At 35.2% G+C, this 23,127-nt stretch overlaps 1 protein-coding gene across 2 annotated transcripts in view; it reads left to right on the top strand.

The window, feature by feature from the left end:
* The first annotated feature begins 1,479 nt into the window (after positions 1–1,479).
* Positions 1,480–23,127, top strand: part of dpr8 (defective proboscis extension response 8) — a 38,863-nt gene continuing 17,215 nt past the window's right edge. The window contains exons 1-2 of one of the 2 annotated variants that reach the window (XM_015985412.2): positions 1,480–1,726; positions 16,968–17,131. In XM_015985412.2, the coding sequence (XP_015840898.2) occupies positions 1,675–1,726; positions 16,968–17,131 (216 nt within the window). In that variant the 5' untranslated portion in view covers positions 1,480–1,674. The remainder of the gene's footprint in view (positions 1,727–16,967; positions 17,132–23,127) is intronic. The other variant, XM_008202895.3, reaches the window with a different exon arrangement.

Below are 23,127 nucleotides of genomic sequence, written 5' to 3'. Positions count from 1 at the left end.
AAAATGTATTTTTTCTTTGCATACAGCACCGGTTCATTTGCCTAAATAGAGTAATAATTAAAGTCAGTATTAGTAGTGTCAAATAAAACAGAAATTTTCTTTGTTATGATTATTAATAATACGAGAGCGAAAACACAAGCTCAAAGTTCGAGGGCTGTCGTTATGCAACGAGCGTATGCGAGTCCCGAGCCCTTAAGCGTTTTCGTATGAGTGTTATCACATTTTTTTGTTGAAATATTTTAATTTAAAACGCGTTGCTATGAGGAGCGTGTATTAAAATTGTGAAAACACGTTGCTATGAGTAACGTGTTTTAAAATAGTGTTTATAACTTAAGAAAAAATACTTAAAATATTATTATTAATATTAAAAAAAATATTAAATCACTGCTCCAAATAAGGCTGAAATTTAGACTTTATAGGATGAGATTCAGTGTCATAAGAACAAAGAGCAACAGTTTTTTAAGTAATTACGTACTTTTTTGTAAAAAATTCTAAAACAAAGACTAAGTCATCCTGAACAACAACATTCCTGTTTCCAGCACTGATTAAAGAGTTGATACTTTTAGTCGTATCGTGTTGAACTTTAATGTTCTCTCGAGTAATTTCACAAAAACTTGCTTTCCCTTAAAGTTCAACTTTTCGATCTTGATCGCAGATTACTGTTATGCTAGTGCTATAATTATTATAAAATGTTTAAGAAAGAGATTAGCATAAAAGAATTAAGTACTTGTATATTCTTAACAAATATTTCTTGCACAAACTTTAACAATTTTTATAACATTAAAGAGCTTACAAAACTTGATAAATAAGATTACTTAGTCGTTTAAAGCGAAAACGAAAGTTCATCTAATACTTGAAACTTCATTTAATGCTAAAAATGATTTAACAACGAATCCCTAATTACAGATTTTTTTGTTTGTTTATAAAAACGTAAAGCAATTTTATTTACAAAATAAACGTGTTGTGGAAAACGCCATTTCCTCGTTCTCAGGTCGTATAGTTTGACTGATGTAACTGGGAAATACGGTCTTTAAAGTAAACGTTTAAAAGAGGCATCATTACGTTGTCACTAAAACTAGGAGCAGTACACGGGATATATTACTGTAGCCCTCGTCAAATATTTGTTCAAGCAGTAATAGCATAGGTAGTGTTTGTTAAGCGTCGAGCGCACACGTGTCTCGTGGTAACCCACCGATATTAATTATGTTAAACGATGACCTTATTATCATCGAAATTTTCTCGGATCCTCCACATATTTACTTTCCAAAGTTGTAGACGTAGCTAATCCGCGATTAAAACTTAACGACGTCTTATCTCCCACCTTTGACTCTTCAGACAATGACAACATCGGAGTAATTCCTCAGTTACCGCAGTGCTTGAAGCTCAAACGAGATTCTTTGAAATATTTCTACTTTGTAAGAAGTGTGTGAGCACACCTAGAGAACAGGGTGTTATAGAGGGCGCGCATGTCAACACGGCCGTCTAGTCTGCCGAATCGCAGTTATCCTGCCGTCGCGACGCTGGACGTCTCGTTAGAGCCAACGCGTCATGCACGTCCCGATATATACACGGTGAACCAATGAAAGTCGCAAATTCGCAAATCGTGTCGGCGAGTGAAAAATGTGAAAAGTTTCAAGACTTGTTTGTTATCTAGTGAATTCTGTACTTTTTAAAATGTCTGCTTTCTCTCACTTGCTTCTAGCTCTTCTTCTCGTGTACACTTCAGGTAAAGTGTTGACAACTACCAAAATTAACGATCGAGTTCTTCTATTGTTTCCGAGTCATTGTAACGACAAACTTGTGGACGCTTACCGCCAATTCCGGGACTAATAATATTTTCTGCTTATTGTCCAACTTCGTTTTGGAAACTTTAGGATAATAAACCGGCAAAGTTTGAAATTATTAGCCGACTTCTGCCAATAGTCGAGGCAATTTTCCTCAACAATAACAACTATTGTTCGAAATTATCGTTATGTGTTTTGTAAATAAATAGAGCTAGCTGGGAGAGCAATGCCGAAATCAATTACACGTAAACTAACACAGCGAGGTGCCGAAATAGTTAGTTTTGAAACTCGTCTTCTAATTGCTCAAAGTCAAACAATGAGGATCATTTAAAATGTATGAAAAACTAACGACCTCTTTCAACCCGAAGTGGAACTTTCAATGGTTTCGCTAGAAAAAATCAATAGGATATTTATTCTTTATAGACTCGGTAATGGATTTCTATACAATCGAACAGGTGGAAACAACACATTATCAACTCTGAACCCAGTTGGATGGATTTTGATTGTGACTGAAATCGAGGTCCGGGAATTTTACCCGAGACCATTGGCAATATAGAAAAGTTTTACCACAAATTGTGCACATGTTGAAAACTTTAAATAGTTCGACTATATTTTCAAATCGTAAAATAAAACCTTAAAGTAATATAAAAATTCTTGTAAACAATCGTAAAACGTTCGGGGAACTTTAATATTAGCTTTTCATAAAGTGAATTGTAGCGGCGGGTTTTCCAGATGTAAAATGCATCTTAGCGTAGAGATTATTATATTTTAGTTGGAAGCTGTGCAAAGTGAAAAGAGCGCATTAGGAAATTGTTGCAAGCAATTAGGTTTACGGCGACTTTAGTGAAATACTAACAACTTATTTACTATTTTATGACGCAATTGTAGGTAAACAACGTTTAGGGTTTACAACGAAGCAGGGAGAAAATGTACTTTTAAATAAATATAAAATAAATAGAAGGAACGCCTTTACGCTCAGGTTGTAATGTCGGACGCAAATTATTACAATGTGCTTGTGTTAGATTTCAGCAATTATTAAACATATTAAAACATATTTAAAAAAATACTAAATCAAATAATTTCCAAATAGTAAAAATTTATCAAACAAACTACACGTTATTTTTATTATTTTCTATAGGTACGAAAAACGCAATTTAAAATCGAAAATTGTATTATTCAATATATTGCTAAAACAGATACTCTGTTTTTGAAAATTATATTATATCCATTTTTTGTTATGCATATTTAACACTCCAGAAAAATTTTACTGTTTTAAATTGTTTGTAATAAACACAAAATAAAAAATTATTTTTCCATAAAGCTACCTTGTAATACCTAATGCAAATTTCAAACTTTATTTTAATACAAAACAGTTTTGTGGTGCATGGAGTGCTTTTTCAATTCAGTACAATAACAAATAAATGCCATTTAAAATCGACAAACTTGATAATTTAATTTGTTAAAAAGAAAAAAATTAGTTTTATTTTTGCCCGGCGCATCCACCATTTTTAATAATGCCAAAATTCTTTGTTTCATTTACTTTTTTAAATATTTAAATTTAACTACTGTAATTAATAAAAAATTAAACTTGAAAATATCAGTTAATTCAGTTAAATCAGTTAATTAAACAGAAAAATAGCAATTTCCATATTCTATAGTTGTGGAGTTTAATAACGTATTGGGGTAATAAAGCAGTTGTAAACCGTAATATTAACGTAATAAAATATGTACAGCCCTAATTATAGTTCTTTTAAAGCGAAAGCGACATTTTTGGCTCGCCAGCTGGCGCAGCCGACATTACGTCCAATAAAGCAAATTAAGAAGTCTCTCGGGAGAATGTGTGGCTTAAGACCGTCGCAGATTACAATTAATGTCTCCTTTTCCTTATAATTGTAACACTCTCCTGTGAGTGATTTTGCTGTTTGGCAACCTCTTCATCTCCAAACCAAGTAACAATTTGGTTGTTTAAGCCTCAATATTTACGTGGGTTGTGTTGTGCATTTGTGCCGTTCGTGTCCGGAATACACGGGCTATTAATGATCGGCCGCCACAATTCCCGGAGAGCTCCTTAGTTAGTGGGTCCACTTCCGAGTGTAAGTGGTTCTTGACCGGTCTTCTTCGTGTCAACGTTTCTGGTTGTGAGCCGCACTGGCAAGAATGTAATTTGATCCGGAAACTTGTATTACATAGCTACTTTGCTCAACTTATTACACATGAGCTCACTCTTGAGGATTCAATTGAGACTTATGTCGAAAAGTTGCGGCTAATACGAAGCGTCTTTATTTATTCACGCCCCGAGAAACACTACATTTCGCCGACAGTGGAATTCTAGCAGACGCTGAATTATTTCTCGGACATTACTTACGTGTCACGGACGAGACACGTTGAGGTGTAATAATAAATAATGTTTAATCATTTATCTTCCCTCCGTGAATGCTCTGTCGTGTCATTTTTCAATTTTTATGTTTTTATAGAAAATGAAAAGGTACGTTATTAATACCGGTCCATTACTTTCCAAACTAATCGCACCAAACTCCTATAACCGTGCCACATAATCCCAGATTTATAACAAAACTTTCCCAGCAATCAATTCAAAATAATAGACTGAATCAAATCGATTAAAATGTAAACAAATTTCCACAACTTGTGTTATTTCACGGCGAAAATAAAAACCAAATAGCTGGGTGTAAAGTTAGATAAAGAATTATTTATACGTCGTAGAAGAGCAGTTGAATCACGTATTTCAGAGACACGTGAAGATGTTTGTCGTGACACTTTGTTGCCGTCTCTAAGACTATTACACAAACTTATCCTTTACCGCATTTTTCACCCAAAGAATAACAACAATCTTCCTCTTCTTCAAGCGCTGTTATAATTACTTTTTTCCATAAACACCGGCTTAGTTTTAATTAAAATACTAGTTTATTTTAACTTATTGCGGTAAGAATAATACGACTTCATTGCGGTGTTTCGCGAGTGTAAATTCAGACGTGTTAAGCTCCAAATCCCGCTGTATATTTGTACGGTTAATGTTACCATAATTCTGAAGAATTTACTCGCAAAAGTTTAATATTAATTTCAGAATAAATTTTATATCCGTCCACCTGGGCAGCATTACCAGGCCAATCAAAGCAAGATGTCTTAATTAAGAAATCGTAAAAGCTACTTTGCCACTGAAATCTCCGTTACAGAACGATGTTCGTGGTACCAGTAAAAATTCATTACTATCACTATTGTTAAATTGCGTTAATTCTTTACAAAAATTACATTTTTGACCATACCTTAACATTTATTACGCTCTTATCCCAGCTATTTTTCCGGTTAATTAACTTTGAACATAAAAAGCTAAGTACGTTCGTAACATTTTTACATGTTTATAAGTAACAAAATGTGTTGAATGGTAATGATAAAAATTTTTAAATGTGAGTAATTCCATGTTAATGCATTAATTTTGAAGAAAGTTTTTTAATTCGGATCCTGGTTTTGTCGGAGCATCAAAAAACTTGTTCTAAAAAGGTGATTTATTTCAAAAGCCAATTAGTCTGTTTGTGACAGTTTACGTTCATTCCAAATTGCTATTTTATCGAATTTTTCGAGATTTCACTAATTATGTCATGATTTATTTCTTTGATGGTTGCGCAAATATTTAGTAAAAATTTTAAATGAGATGAGTTTGTGGCGAGTGGGCGCAATTTTATGAAAATATAAATCTGGACTTTGGCGAGATGTCCGAGAAAATGAAAAAGTTAAGTGCTCTATTATATGAAATAAAGATAATATTTCTCGGAAAAACTGAAATCATTTATCAGCAAGGCAATGTTTACTAGCCACTACAAAAGAAATGTTTTGGACCGGAATAGAATCCGGTAATAACTGTCGACTCGCATATTGTCAACTGAAGGACAATAAATTGCCATTTTTTCCTGCGAGTTGTTTTAAAACATTGTCCGAGTGAAACGATTTAGGAAATCTGTTCCGCAAATTTTAATCCCACTAGATAAATTATCGGCTTACATTTTCAGCATGCAGACGCTTCAAGGAAATATATCACCGGGGAAAAAAGTCCTCGAAGATAATTCTGAGAAAAATACATCATTCCAATTGCTGCAACGAGTTGCATTTATAAATTTTAATATCCCCAGATCGATAAGGGACCGTCTTGAGTGAACGCTCCGTCGATTCGCGAAATTTCTTATATTAAAAATCGGCTAGAGCGCAACAAGCCTTTCCACAACTTGGGGTCAAATTAAAAAGTCATTTGCTCCTGCTGGGAAACTTTGAAACCGACCTCCGGTAATTTAAATTTATACAATTCCTGTGTATTTTTATTAATCGATATTTATTTAAAACGTCTGCCAAAAATAGCTCCATTAAATTTTCATTCGCCACATAATAGTCATTTCCACTTTGAAACTTTCCTCAAAAAGCTGAATGCATTATTAAATCAGGAAAGGACAAATATGTGCGTTTGAAATCACTCGAAAGTCATTTAAGCGACCACAACAAAGAACAACTGATAATTCAATGCCCAGAGCATTAAAAAACAACAATTATTTCGCTCGTACTCGCAATTACCAGTTTCCTTATTGTGGAAATAATTAATAAAAACCCGCTCTGTTTGTTGCAATTCTGTTCTTTGTTTGTGTAACTTAATTTCTTGTTTGGAAAAAGTTGCTACACTTGAAAGAGTTTTCATTGCACAGAACTAGTGATAATCCAATCTTCACAAAACTAATGCAATTTTCATAACCACTCGAGAAATTGTCTCAACTTTGAGGTTCGTTATGAGTGCACAACCTGCGCTAACATTTAAACTGAATTTGTTTTTCACGGCAAAAAGCGTCAGCGTTATTGTTATTCTCTGGAGAAATCACGTATCTGCATGGAAGGGCGCTGGAGACCCTCAGTTCTTATCTATTCAACGGATGCCCCCTTTTTCTGCCCTTCTTCCTCTATTCATCATTCGAACAACCCCCGCATTTTTTCAGAGGTCATCCAATGACCATTCATGCTATAAAAGAATATTTATGCCGAACGAGATTTTCTTTAAAATGGCTGGACGCGACGCCTAATCTACTTTAAATTACGTTTTTTATTTGCAAGAAAAAGGGAGCAACCCAGAATAAATACTGTTGACTCTGGCTGGTTTATTATGCAGATAACTATGAAAATATTTTCAGATATGGTTGCAGCAACATTAGCTAATTAGAACTGCACTTCCGCTTTGCAAATGTTTGCAAATAGCCGATATTAGCATAATACCTATCACTTAGTAAAATTTAATTCACTCTTCGTGCTGTCTAATAAGCTATTATAGATTCTCCAATTAGAGAGTGAAAACAGTAGGAAATTCGTGTAAAATGACATTCTCTAAGCCAATTTCAAGTGGGAGTCCATTAGTTAACGATAATGGAAACGTACTTTAGTTATCACGGAATCTGCATACAGGTCAAATAATAGGACCAATGAAACAGAGAACTCTTGTTTCATTAAACTGTCAAGAATTTGCGTGAATAATTATACTTTTTTGCACGTTATGCTTTGACATGCAATCAAGAAACGCCATGGTTATTAACAACTCCAACAAGTTTAATGGTACTGCGCTAATGCAGGAATGTATTAAACTTAATTAAATAATCACTAATTTACGCCATTTTTCAACAAAAAGAATATTGCTTTCATAATAGGAAAAGATAAGTACAGTGCTGCATACTTGGCCGTTTCAGAACTCGAGCTCAAGTGCGTTAAAATGCTATGTTTATAAGGCTTTAAAATTTTCCGGTTTAAAATAAACAACAGTTTTGTTAGCAAACAACATCAAATACTTATTATTAAAAAACATTATTATATTTAGATAAATAATAACAAATTTGCCCGGCGCATCCACCATTTTTGTATACGCTAAACAAAATGTTTAATAAATGATTGGAAACCTAAATTAAATTTATGCTACTTTTGGTATTAGAAAAACATTGTTTTTACTCGTGTGAATAATTTTTAATTTTTTAGTCATAATTTGCAAGAATTTAACACAGAAATATAGCTTAAAAATTAGATTTGCCGGGCGCATCTATCATTTTTGTCTAAGTTTAAAAAATATTTTTGAAAGTTTTGCAAACGGTTCCTCATGTGCACTTATTTGCATATGTCGATATGGTTGTTTGCTTCGGAGCAAACCCCGGAATAAATTTAAAACGAGCCGCCGTAGATCAAGTTCCGTCTCTGTGTGTAAAAAATTTAAATTTGTTGCTAGTATCTATCATATTTTGCCGTCCGATTTATATAGTTTAATTTATTATGAAATAAACATTGAAGAACCCAATCAATTTCCGTTTAGTTATGGTATTTTCGTGCGAACTTAATCCGAATTCAAGTGGAAGCAAAACATAAAACACCCCGTCCGAAATTACGAGCTGCAAAAGGCATAATAATTATGAAAGTTTCTCACCAGTGCTTTTCAAACTATTCTATTTTTCGTGGTGCAATTTATCGAGTGTTTGTGACAAATTGGAGCGTGTCAGAGCGTTTCATTGTACAGTTAGTGCTGGCATAATTGTATTTTACGATCGTCTATAATTATAGACACTCTGTAAAACGACATCGACGCAATCTGGCGGCAATTAGCCAAACCACATGTCCATTAGCTCTCGCCTCCAAATGGTAATCTTAATAACATTATTCGTACAAAAATCCAACTTCTCACAATTAGCAATTAACACAAGTGTCGGCTCAATTAATCACTTAATTCCTGACGTCAGGAAGGTATTTGCTGGCCAAGTTGGCGGTTTTGCACTAACCCGACTCTATAAAGCCTGGATTCCTGCTCGAGCAAACACCGCTTCAATATTTAGGTTATCTTAAGGTTCTTTTGTACAGTGAATGGACTGATATTGAAGCTGCGACGCTGCAAAGGCTGTTATTAGGTTTGTACACAGAGACCACTAAAGAATCAGCTCGCATGATGATGACGTTCTTCTGCGGAATCGATCGATGAGGTGTTCTTATCGCCAAGCTTCCGCGAAATAAATCCCGCTGTGCATTTCGGATACAGTACGCCACTTTGCACTCCCAAAGAACTGTCACCGGCTATATGGAAAATTTTCGCTTCCGATAGGTGGGAAAGTGGAAGAACAAGCGCTCTCAAAGCGAGTTATGATATTAAAACACGCGAATTCCGTGAATACATACTCTTAATTAATTATGTCATAAAAGGTTTCATGCGATACCACATTTCTGTATTTGAAAATAATAAGGTGATGCTATCAGCATTAACATGAACTGATAAAAAATCCGGTTATTACACACCACTTGGAATATTTACTTTTCATATTAGTGAAAACATGATATTTATTTTGTGGCGTGTTTGAAGTGAATTAAACTAGAAATAAATGACTGCACATTAAATTTATGCATGTTTATCGGAAAAATAATAATTTTGTATGTTTTGGAAAAATAATAACAATATTGCGTTTGTTTTAACAAGAGTTTAAATCTGTTAAACCAACAACAGCCTGTAATTTAAACCAAGTGCGTAACGCTTAAAATGCAACTTGAAGACTCACAAGAAACAGTTGTTTGACACTGAATTTATAGATAAAATAATAAAGGAAAATAATCAAAAGTGTTTTTTTTAAGCTCAACTATATAGAATTGCATTGTCACGCAGATTAAGTAAGTCTACAAAATTTCAAATCATTGGGCCAACTGGAACCTTTCGAATTCGGCTCCGAAAATATGAAAACAGACAGACAGACAACAGAGTAAGTTAAATAAAAGCTCACTCAATTACGTAAAAACTGCCTTATTTTCGTATTTCCAGTGCTTTTCAACCATAATACATGCAATTATTTCGTGCAATTATAACAAAAAGTTACAAAAAATTTGGTTTGGCATATAAGCTGAGTAGAGAAATATTTCATTAGTAATTTGCACGTTAGCGTGAATTTAGTAAGAATGATATTTTGCCGAAATCTGTTAAACGGCTCAGTGTAATCGGCTTGTTGTTAACAACGAAATTAGTTTCGCTTTGGGCGTTAAAAATTCGTGTCATTAATTATTTCGGATCCTCATAAGAAAGTTATCTGCTCCGTCGCGTCACATTGTGCAAAATTGAATTTTCGCTGAGATATTGTATGTGTCACTATCTTGTAGTGTTTTGGCAAAACGACCCCTAGCTGCATAATGTAAACAGACAGAACGCTAATCTGGGGATTTCATTAAAAGTGGCAAAGTTTAACCCTTGGTGTGTTTTAAAAAGTACTTTCGTCCTTAAAGTCGACAGTAATTACAGTGGAAGCGAAGAAAGTTGTGTAAAGGTAGGTGATAATAGTTTGAGGAAATGTGATACGTTCTGGAATAAGAAGCTTGAGGGATCTTCTGGTGCACGATAGATGGTCATCCATCAGAGCTGCCATTTGCTCTGAAGTAACAATTAGTCTCCATTACACGCACCGTATCCCCACGGATCTTATATTTATTCGAAAACGCAAGTTTTAATTAAGCACTCGAAGTAATGGCGAAATTTTAAAATAAGCGCGGCATCCGAATTTAATGAGATTTTAAACCCTTTTAATGAAATAATCAAATAAATGCATAAATTTCGCGCCTCACGAATTATAGAAAATTTTCAATTCGTCCTGAAACTTTTTCCGCAAAAAGAAAAGTCGTCTCATAATTAAGGAAGTCATCCTTAAGTGATCCCTCTTTGAGACACGAAATTGACATTAAGTAGAAGCGAAACTTGATGTGATTGGAGTGGAAACAAATTCGCCAAGGTAACTGCACAACCCCATCAAGATAACGGTATCTTTCATAGCATTTAAGTCAATTATTTCCGGAAAAAACGTCGACATTCGATACGCTCTCAGACTAATGCACCACGCGTCACGAGTCTATAAATAAAAACAAGAAGGAATTTCCACTCGCAAATTCAATTAAATTCTTGGTTTGGGAGTTAGACGTTAAGGTGCTTTTGTTCCAGTCGGGATATTTAAAGCACGTTTCAGTTTGATTAACTGGGGTAATAAACGCCGGTCTCCTATCACATACTTTTATGTGAACATCCACTTTATTACAATATTAGCCAAAGTTATATTTCAATTAGCTAAATTGCTTGCAATTGTGCACTTTCCGGATACAGTTCCCGACTCATCACGTGAATTATGTCTCTTAAGACGGTTCATTTATTACAATTTACCTAATCTTGGCACGTAGTAAAGTCGCACCAACTTTCAGAAACGAATTTTTAATCTGTCTAATATCACCTGTTGAATAAAAAGCGGCGATTTATTTTGCGAAATAATTTAATTCGATTTACGGCGATATTAAGAAATTTGTCATTGCGGCGGCCATAAACGAGATAAATAATAGTTCCTAAACAGCGATGGGACAAATTTATGATACGGAGGGAAAGTGGAAAATATGAAAGTTGGAAGTTTGATGTACGGCACTTTGGAATTGTTCGGCCAAACAAATCCACGACTTCACAATAGATTAGTTAAAAACGCCCGCTCTTTTAAAACTATATTGACGTATCGAATTTCTGAATAACCACCTGTGCACACGCCAAGATTTACGTCATTTATAAATCCAAGTATTTATGTTGCAAAGCTCCGCTCTATAAATATTGGTAATCCTCCAAGAGTAAAAGCTTTATGGTGGAAAATAAACATAAAATATTGCAAAGCGGTATTCCGCTTTTTTGCACATTAAACTTGAAAAATCACATCGGATTCAGTGCGAAAACCTCCAATTGACCGCACGATTACATTCACTTTGAATTGAAACTAAAACGGAAATACTTTAAATTGTTGCACGAACTGCAACAATAAAAATTTTCAGAAACTCGATTAATTGAATCGACAAACATTATTTAAATTTTAAAGGTAGCTGCAATGCAGATTAGGGCTTTACGAGAGTAATGGTCACAGATTGGATCCCCGGCTCTTAAGCCAAACCGGCTGCACAGGGGTTTATGTACTTGCTGACACCTTGGTTTAAAAATCCAATCCATAATTTTCCAAAATTAGGTCATGGAAACTGATTTCTATCCTAGTTAAAAAGTGTTGCTTTTACCATTGCCACTCATACCAATAACAATAAAAATTGTATAAGTAAACAAATAAGAAAAATAGTAAGTAGAAATACTATTATTTCTACCAAACACAGCCGCGTAATGTAACCACAATTTAAAATTAATTACCAGATACTAATTTGATCAAAAAATAAATACAACAATGGAAGAGATGTATTATTATATGCAATAAATGTTTTATAATTTTAATTCAACTGTAACGCAAACAATGCATTTTGTATGATATTTAATCTACTCTCTTCTGTATTAGCTTTGGAATAAAATGGTAGTAGTTATTTAAAAATTGTATGCTCTGGTTTAAACCGTGTTTCGACCCATCATCGACTTAATCGTGGCTGCGATCGATTTGGCATTTCTGTGCGGAGATATTCGGAGTGAGAGATTGGGAAGTTAATCCAAGTTTACGAGTAGATAGCTGAAATTTGTGATGTTTGAGGTGGTGTGTTTGAGTCGAATTGACGTCGAGTTCACTATCAGGCAATATATAACGTCAAAACTGGGCAAATTATCTATAATTCGTCGTGATGGCAGATAACAGTGTACATTTATTTTAATAAATCGTAATATAATTCAGTTAGAAATCTGTTTGGCGTTAAGCTTGATAAAGCCGTCCCTATTAATTATAATAGAGCAGTTTATCAAAGAAGACTAAGGAGTTCTAGTCGCGATTCCCTCCCGTGCCAATCCTTATTTAGCCGCTGTAAAGGGTCGAATCCAGATTTCATAGTAGCAATACATCAACGCCAACCCGGATACTATGAGACATATATACGTGCGCTTTTAAATCGTATTAAGAGAACAAAAGCAGTAACTCTGCAGAGAGTTTCGATTAAATGTGCGGTTATCCGACGGAACGAGGGTGTAGTAGTTGAAAAGGACATAGTGTCGAACACGGTAATCGAATGCGACGATAAATACCTACGGCAAAGATAGGAGGAACCGTTCATATGTCGCATAAACACTGCTTTATGACGGACAAACCACCACCTGAATTTGCTTTTATTATGCAAATTGCAGATCACGTTTTTATTGAGGTTTAAATTACAAACCTCGAACCGGAACTAAATAAATAAATTGCCTATAAAACTACCCGACCAAATTTTACCCCATCTATATATTTAAATCACGTCCCCAGACCAACCTCTGATTTATATTCATGTCTTAAACCAGACTTACCTCGATCCAAGACCGAATTTTACAACGTGCAATAAATTAAACAAAAATTAATATTTACAGCCCAAACTTGTCTATTTTGGCGCAAGCTTTTAACTCTAAAGACGCTCCGATTTAATAAGAAGGATTAGAAATTTAAATGGCAAGTGCAGCTTCAAGAGACTGCACTAAAGACAAATTAAGTTAATAAACCCGAAATTCGCCTCAACAACTAAAACGAAGCGGTTTTCAGGCGGAGAACGTGCGACAAGCTTTGTGCCCGAACGATTTCTGTCACATATCCATTTCCCAGATGTTGATACCACGCATTCTTATTACATAAGCCATGCTCCGCTCCATTAAAGTTTCCATCAAACGCCGCCCCTCACAACACAAAATATTTATTCAACCGGAGAGTATGGCGAATCCAGTCATTAGTCATCTGTCTACTTGGAAATCGATCTTCCAGCAACTGCTCCGAACTGATTGAATGTGCAAATGCGAACTTTAGACCACTGAAGGCCCTAGATAAGGACTCTTAAATTTTCCACTTTTTTCCACTTGCTGTGTTTAATAAGTTCAACTACTACTGAACTTGCAACAAAAATCCGTATTAAGTACAAAAAAACACACTTCCAAACATGAAATGTTTCACGTTTTGTGATTTGTTTGTCAATTTTCCAAAAATTAGGTTTTTTAATTAGCTACGACAAACATTTACGGAAACAAAGACCAAATATAAAAGTTGGCCAAAGAACTTTTTGTGAGTAAATAAAGCATTCCCTAATTGTCTTGTTTGCATAAAACAGATTGGATGTCCCGAAAGTTATATTTTTAAACATAGCCGAAGTTTGCGACTTCATGAATAATTTTTAACTTTCTCGTCGTACTCTCAGACTAAGGGAACCCGAGTCGGATGTTCGAGACATGACATTTTATCTAATATTGTCTATATAGCGGATATTGTACACAAAAAAGACTTTATACATGCAGATCCCCAGAGCAAACAGCTACTTAAACAAGTCAAATGAACTTTGTGTTTGCCTATAATGCATAAGAACGTTTATAATCTTTCCCAGATCGAAAATGTTATTTCCCCCGAACGCAAAATAAACACAGAGAATCGAATCTTCCCAATTTATGCCCCACCTTTACCTTGAACTTGTTTTGCAATAAAAAGCGTCATATTTTTATTGGCTGGAAAAGTGGGTGTATCGTGTGGAGGTGCTTTAAATAATTGATTCGGGAAAAATATCTTGTTTCCTGTTACCCGAGGCTTGTTGTTACAAAGTTAAAGGATCCTCTCGATCTCGGATTAATAACTGCTGGCTGGTGGTTTTGTTAATCCAGCTCCCGCTTGGTAAATTATGTTCAGGTGTTAATTCTCTTTGACACCCGAGCAAAATTCTCTAAAACAGATATCCTTGTTTGCTCTAATGAAAGCTAGCATTCAGAAATTCTAGCCTTAAGTCTATACAAATCAATGAACCGAAAAAATATACATTCGCAATAAATTCTTATCACTGATAACAAATCGTACCAAAAAAAAATAAATGGTTCGAAAAGACATAGAGTCGTTGTTTTATTCAGAAGGCGGTCGAGATGTGGATTTGGGGAATCATAAACTTCAGTCAAGGGACAGTCAACTGTTCCAGTCTCACTCATTTTATCAACGTCTAGCAAAACACGGAAACTCTCCAAGACTTTCAATAATTCAACAGTTCCCGGAGGAACGCCACCTCGCCGAATGATAATTATGAGCGTTTTAAGTGAAAACAATATTAACATGTCGCAGTTTTCACGAAACGTGGATTCGTTAACAACGTTAACGATCGAATGGAAATGAGCTCATCGAAATGCACAGCCTGAACTGTGTTTAAAACATTTCCCGAAAAATAATACCTACACTAACTACAGGACAAACTCGTTAAAACTTACACCGAATTATAATTCTCATTCAAATTGGCACGGATTTCACGGACCAAGTCCAAATGCGATAGCTCATAAATTATTCAAAACAAATTGTTTTGCAGTTTAACACAACTTTTTACATTTCTCCTTTAATTTCATTTGTGCACTTGGCAAAAACTGATTTATATAAAGCGACTTTTTTAATATTGTAGGCAAGAAAGAATGCCATAAATGTAAAACAGGGAAAAGCTCAAGAACTTTAACGAATCCCTGAAATTATTTATGTGCCGAAAATACATTTTGCCCAAAGCTCTATAAATATTTTTAGTAAATAAGTATTAAATTTGCTAACAATGCTCGATCAAGCCTTCAAAATATTGACTGTCGGTAAATGCTTCATCGGGGAACTTTTCTACTTGAAATATATAGAAGCTAAGATATTTGTCAAGGGCTTAAAATTACATCTCCTTAAAGTTTATGCTAACGACAGCAGCTGTCTGGAATGATAAATTTCGCAAATTTTCACTTTAAAGCTACATTTGGACAGTTAAATATCGGCTCGGTAAAAAGTCTTTTTAAAAGAGCGAAATCGTGATGATTCTCGCAAGTGCAAATACTTTTGATTAATCTTTTTATTTTCTCCCGAGATTTTAGATTTGATTGAGTTGATATTGTGTTTGGATGTAATAAAAGTCGAATATACAAAAAATTCCATGTTTATTCTATGACTGTAAAACATCAAATCCGCACTGTCTAGAGAGTTTTGTGCATTTGAATTGCTAAATAAGCAAAAATATCAAACGCAACCCAAGAAAAACCGTTTCATAATTTTGAGCTTATTCACTTAAATTATAAATACGATTTGCGCACTTTTTAAAATCTGCTCGTGGAATCAAACGAGCTTTGAGAGCAACCTATTTTCATTTCTATAACTTGAAATGAAACCAATTCCAGATGAAAACATTTAATTTTAATTAAACTTTTAAGCACAAATATTCGCTATAATAAACGTAATTAAAGCACGAACTTTAAAGAAGATTCGAAGAGTTTCCCGACGTTCAAAGTTAAATAAAATAAATTCGAGAAATCAATGCAACTATTTCAAAATTAATCCCTTTCAAAAAATGTACTTCAGCCGCGTCCATTAAAGCAAGGAAATCTTTCTTTTGTAGAGGAAAATGGAATATTAAATTATGCTTGAAACTTACATATCCTTGGTGAAATTTTAATAACGCTCTATTCGAAAAATGCGGCTTATAAGAGCCGTACTTACTTTTTTTATAATTTAATATTTAGAAAGCACGTAGAAAACATAAAAAAGTTGTGCAAACCCTTGAAACTTCGAAATATACTGTATACATGTTTTGTGTAAAATATAGAAAAGTAAAGCAACATAAAACGAAAGATGTAATTTAAGTCTTTCCTCACGGACTCATAATAACTCACGACAAAACATTTTTCCGAGCAGGCGGTGCAAAGCATTCAACAAATCATTTCGAGAGAATCATCAAGAAAAGCTGTGACTGTAGATTCCACCATAATGTACATTTGAAAAATAACACAATTAAAAGAGCCCGGAAATAACTTTTATTACATTACACGTAACTCTTGCGCTTTCAAAGGTTATGCACGTAAAGTCGTAAACACATGAGACAAAGAACAGCGAAGAGCTTTATGGTCAACTTGAGTACGCCAAACGGGGCTTTTTTCCCACATATTGCAACAAACTCGAGCAACAACTAATGAAGACGAATTTCATACACTTTACGTCCCGTAAAGAATTATCCGCCAAGAGATATTACAATAGTTCGCACCAGTTCGCAAAAAAATCCGAGTAACATCTGCATGAGAAGTGTTAAACTATGGCCGGGGTCCAGTGGCAAAAACGGAATATTCGCAAAAAGCTGCCATTTTTATTCCCCCGCTGTCAACTTAATTAATTACACGTTCGAAGAATCGCGAAAAAGCGTCCCTGCAATTTCTCTGCTGTCAAGTTTGATTCAAGAAAGTTAAAACCTTGTTTGCAGGTGCTGAAGACGGCGGCTCCCGGAAATTCAGAGATTTCTTGCAGGAATGGCCTACACCAGGGACCGGACCTTACTTTGACACGTCAATAAATTCTAACATAACTGGACTTGTTGGCAAAACTGTCTTGCTACACTGCCGCGTGAAAAATCTCGGAAACCGCACGGTGAGTTGATAGCTTTATGGCTTTTTCAATCATCCTCTTCCAGAGGAAATAGATTTTGTTTGCGGAAATATTCCAGACTGTTTTAGAGCTCTGAATAGGTAAATACGTTCAGGACTATGATATCGAAACAAATTTCCAACTGCCAAAGTGCCTTCGGATAATAATAAAGTTGAATCCTGAATATATGATGCAGAAGTTATCTGTCTCGACCACATTTCCACAGAATCGACTATGCAACATGATCTCACGTTTCTTAATAATAGAACAAACCAATTAATACCGAAATTTAGTTGTTTTACAAAATGTAAACTCAACGTGGTGCCTTATCTGCTGTTTAAACCCGAAATGTTTTTCTTTTGGGGTTTACCGTAGCTTTATACGAGAAACTTATCTTTACGAACTTCACCCCAATAATGTAAACAAAGAGTTACAAAGAAAAGACATCCTGTTTGTGTGGCAATTTCTCTCAAATCATTGATTTATTGAAAACTCTTGGCACAATTGTGTGAAAGATTTTAAAACACCTGCACAGTGCAGTAAAATTTTACTGGATTTTTGCCTAAACAACGTTTCAATAAAAACCAATGTTCTGCGCCTGTTCAAATCGTTGTTACATTTTATTGAACAAACACCGCATTATCTGTGTTTGCAATTTCAATTTCCAAGACACCAGGAGACATAAAGAAATTTTGTTCTTCAATTTCCAATGTAAACATTTCGAACTAAAGTGATATAGTGACATTATCGACATATTGGTATAGCAGTTATCACGTATCTCCATTGTCTCCCGATCTGCTCCTTTATTTTATCAAGTGTGGTCCCCCTGAGTCAATATTTTATTCCCCGAGACATTAACAAGATTATTAATTTTGTTTCAACCGAGTTCTGCATTTAATTTCACTCGTGATTAATGACACAATGGAGGAAACAAGGTCGCCGTTAATGAACTTTGCAAAATAGTTTAATATTTGGGTCAGTAAACAGGAGAAGAATCGCGAATTGGGAGCTTTCCTAGCACCTGTTTTTGCGCCGTTATCTCGTGTAATAATCCGACGAAATCGAGCTTCCGGTAATTGCTTTTCCGGTCGAAAGACAGAATATGAGTGAGTGTTCGATAAAACGCAACGGCTATTCTTCGCCCCTTGCGAAATAACTCAGGATTTTCGATTTCCGCAATGATTATTTGGCCTTTCGCCAAACGCCGACGGACTCTCACTGCAATCGCATAAATATTACAGATCTGGTGTCGCAAATTCCACACTCATTGCGCTAAGGATCCATCCCGACTGATATCGGGAAAAGGATAAACGCGAAAGGATCCTTAAAGAAAATAAACTGGATAAACGGATTTTAACGTCCCGTTCGTATCACGAATCTGCATTTCGACAATAATTTACGCTCGCAAATATTTGAATTACATTACATTAATAAACGCGCTTTTTGCCTCTCTGCCAAAACAACAAACGTGTAATTAATAAGGCGTGAAATATTTAAATTGTTTGTTGCGAGAGATAAGGCTGTTGAGAAATTTTGGCTCGAAACTGCCCGATTTACGGAATAAAAGATCGCTAAATTCTATCGGAAACTAGGATAATACGCTTTTCTACTTTCAAAATTATATTAGAGAGAAAAGATTTTATTTTGTAGCACAAAGTCACTTAGTTTTATGCAGCAGAAAATACACAGTAGGATGAAGCCGGAATATTGGATTTTCGCAACAACTTACACAAATGCAGACTTTGTATTTAATTTAAACTTAATTTTAACAATAATACGTTAGCTAAGTCAGGATTCTGTTCACAATTTTTTTAAATAGACAATGTTTAAAAATCTGAAAATTAGATTTACGTTAAAATCGAAATAATAATAACATAATTTTAGAAAAATATATAAAACCTGTCCTAATATGTACACTACATTTGTTGAAATCAAAGGAGGGGTCAAATGAGTTGATACTCGTACTTATCCAAAAATCATTTGCTCTAAAGGACAAAAAATCTAAAATAAGAACCTTTCACATTACATTCGTAATATTATAAAAACCTTAAGTTCTCTCACAATTTTTAGATTCCCTGCATGAAGTAATAAAATCCATCAAACGAAAAAAGTTCCAAGGAATTTTCAACCACTACATGATCGTTTAGTCTAGAATTGATGGATCTATGATGCAGTTTTCTGCAATTTCTCGAAAGTATTAAATATTGATAGATAAGTCTCTAGTCGTTCATCAATAATAATTTCGCTCAATTTAAATATTTACCGAGTGTGTCTAAAAATAAGGACGAGTGGGTCGTTATTGACTCGCCATAAATTACGATCGTGCGTCATCTTGGAGCAGGTCCTGGATGTATCGAGGACGCCGGGTTATGAATGAGTCGTTCCTTTGCACCAATTTGCTGATGTACAAGTTTCGCCACTCCATTGTATCAAGAGGGATTGCAGAGCAACTTCCGGCCGTTCGACTCACCTGTCCCTTATTAACAATATCCGGCCCGCCTTTATGAAAATAGCAAGTTATAAACACGTCTCGGAAGCAAACAACAGATTTCATTACCCAAGGAGGCGCTCCATCAAGCAGGTGACGAGTGCTTCCTTACGGTGCGTCCTTCCGCCGTTTTGTTATCCTTGTTGGCCTGCGACACATTCCTGATATTTACTGCTATCTCCCAAATAAACTCCTCGACGATCGTAAATTTTACGACTCATATTACGGCCTAACAAAGATATCGCGAGTTTTACGTGGAGATAACGTTTTTTAGGTAATGTTTCGGGTTGAGGAAAGGAAAAGGTGTTCCCCGGAGGCAAAATTCAGACGACAAACCAAACAATCCAATTGTGAATCACAAACCGAAAATTATTTATCCAAACACTACAAATTCGAAGGAGATGCATTATGTATTAGGCGCAAAAAGCCCGGGTTTATATTTTACCAGTCAAATTCTATCACAAACTTGGGTTTTTTCGTTCAAAGCGTATTTAGTGCTTTGCTAAACCAAACAAACAGACCCATGTTAGTTACAGCTTATTCAAACAAACACGTAAATGTAATCAACTATTAGTTATATGTATTCAAAACCAAACGTATGAATAAAGTTTAGTAACTGCAAAACTACGCTACAATAACGTTGCATTATTTGCATTAATCCACTAAAAGCATAATTGAGAATGATACGCTTTGCCAAGTGCGAATTCTAATAATATTAATTAAATCGTATGCAAGATGATGTTTAACTCCAGGCAAATTTGGGTTTTTTGATCCATTAGTAAATTGGCTCGGGAGGTGGATAGATTTCACTTTTGTCCCTTGACAAATTTAACTTTGGTAAAAGTAACCAGTTGACAAAAAAGCTTTTATCGGCTAGTGTCGCGCCGGTGACAAAAAGCTTCCAGTAGAAGTCCGTCTCTGTAATAATCCTTTTATCAAAGCGATCGAAAGGAAGCGAATAATTAAAACGTGCGCAGGTCTGTGAGCATAGGAAATGAGCCCAAATTAACATTGTATGAAAAATCGTCTTTTGCCGTGAATGAAGCGTAGTGTCTACAGTTCCTGGAAAATTATCTGGAATTCAGCGGTCGGACTTCATTTAGCGAGTTACAAAGAGCAACCTTATTTCTGCCTCACATCCGGCATTCTGCAGGAAATTACAGCCAAAGGCGATGTATAATATCGCTTTTTATTTCGTATCTAAGTTTCGCGAGCCTGTTAACTTCCATTTATAGACGGAGCTACTTCTTAGTTCCCAATTTTCAGCGCGCCTCGAGCGCTCACTTTCAGATTTTTCATCAAAAAACCAAAACCGAACGATGATTTTACAACAGCTCGGACGCATCCGTTTCTTTGTTTCGCGGATCGTTTTCTCCCAAAAGGAAACGCTTTCTCATTATCAAAACCTCCCCCACTTCTCTCTCATATCATTAACTGGGGACTTCTTACGACGACTCTCTTCAAAGGACTCACGCTACACTTAAACCCACATTAATAAATCAACATTTAACGATACGCCGACTCGAAACCACCCCATTGCAAACAAATTTACCAAGACGCACAAATTGGCCCAAACAAGGCAACTGCCGCGCTTTTAGAGCATTTCTTCCAGATTTCAAAAATTTTCAACGATTTTTTTACTAAAATTAAGTAGTCAATTGAAAAAAAACTAAAACAACATCTCGGAATTATTTTGTATTTGATTCAAACGCGCGTAAAATTTTGCATATTATTGCAAAACGAATACATAAATTGAGCTTCTACAGGAATATGGTAAATGCTGAAGGCTGCTGGCGAGATTAACTTCATACGGAAGTAAAGAAACGCAAACATTTGTTCGGAGAATGTGTAGCTATTAAATCACTTTCGCTCCGTAAGTTATGGTGGATATTCCCTTCGAGGAGGCCATTTCTTATCCCATACTAGCGTTGCAATACAAATTCATTGTGTCTTTATCTCGCACGATTGGTTTTCGACCTAAAGCAAATCCTAACTACTCCATTTATTACTGGTCAATTTTTCCATTGAGGAAGTATCTGCTCTTTTATTAGTAGTTTATACCGTAATAAAATAAATACAACAACAAATGAGGCTTGACATGATTTGGCGTTATAATGAAATAAATAGTTTTGGGATGGAGCATAAAAGTAAACGGCCTCAAACGTCGTCCTTTAAAGGATTAAAATCCTGAAAGGTCATTATGTGAAGAGCGTGTGCATTCGATAAGAAATTTTCCGTCTAGCGTGATCAATCAATACCTTATCTATTATTCAATGAGTTGGAAACTACATAATTTCAGTAATATACGAGATAAGTTAAGAAAAGAAAGCGCGAAAAATGCCATTCATAACGAGCTGAAACAATCGTAAATTAACTTGAAATAACTTTTCTCAATTCCTCGGAACTAACAAGTAATTTGATAACGTCAACACGAAATTCCAAGTGCATATTTTGCTCCCGCTGAAATGTAAAAAATTAAATTCTCCTGCTCCAACAAAAGAAATAATCAGGTGCGAAATCTCATTTGGCGAAATGAATAAAACTTTTGTTCAAATTGCGATCCAACGTCGTTCCTTTCACGAGTGTGTTTATTTATCAAACAAGTTGAAACTTATTTGTTTGCAACTTCCATGCGAATTGTTACTGCAAGACTGGGATATTGGATCACGGAGCAAATTTAGTGTACCTTAACTAATTTAGTTTATGCAGGACCGAGTCCCTCAAGAATTATTTTAATAACGATCACGTCAGCCTGAAACATGCCTCTGTTGGAAAATTTTCGCACGAAATAAATCACCGCTGCTCCAATATGGAAGCAAGTAACCATACTTTATGCCGTATTTGTACATTTCGGCGGCATTAATTTCCATTTGCAACGTTTGAATCGCAAATTTCTTTTGTCTGGGACAAAAGTCATCCGCAATGCAGTCGAAAATCGCATTTAGTGCATATTATGCGTCTGCCGCAGAAACTTCTCATGAAAATTTAATGCACGGGAATGTTTACCATCACCAAATGTCGACCTACCATTATTTAGTACGTCATCCACTGTTATTCCACAGTTAGACTTGCAAACAGTCCCCGAAATAATTTTTCTCCGCCGATTAAAAAGCGGCGATTTATCCTGACTTGGCGAAATTTTGGGACGTTCTTCTGGGACCACAAACGCGTGTGAATAATTCAGACTCCAGGACATGGAAAAGCAAACTGCTGCTAACTTTTCCGTATTTAATCTTCGATACCAGCCTTGTCTTACTGTTGGCTTTTTCAACAAACTTAATAAAGATAAAAGGAAATATAGCGACTTGAGGAAATTATCTTGTGTTTTTCTTTCGTTCGCCAACTTATGCAAACAAGGATTAAACTTTGGAGTGTTTCCACATGAGGATTACATTCACCAGTGACCTAAAATATTGTCAAACTGATTAAGGCCCTAAATCTTGATTTGTGTTAAGGTTAAGCTTGATGTATAGACAGAAATTTCACAGCCAGGAACATTGTTTTATTTCGA

This window comes from Tribolium castaneum, chromosome 4 (assembly GCF_031307605.1).
Source record: "Tribolium castaneum strain GA2 chromosome 4, icTriCast1.1, whole genome shotgun sequence".
Classification (NCBI taxonomy): Eukaryota; Metazoa; Arthropoda; class Insecta; order Coleoptera; family Tenebrionidae; genus Tribolium; species Tribolium castaneum.
The sequence above is the reverse complement of the archived record's forward strand: the minus strand, read 5'-3'. Positions and strand labels throughout refer to the sequence as shown.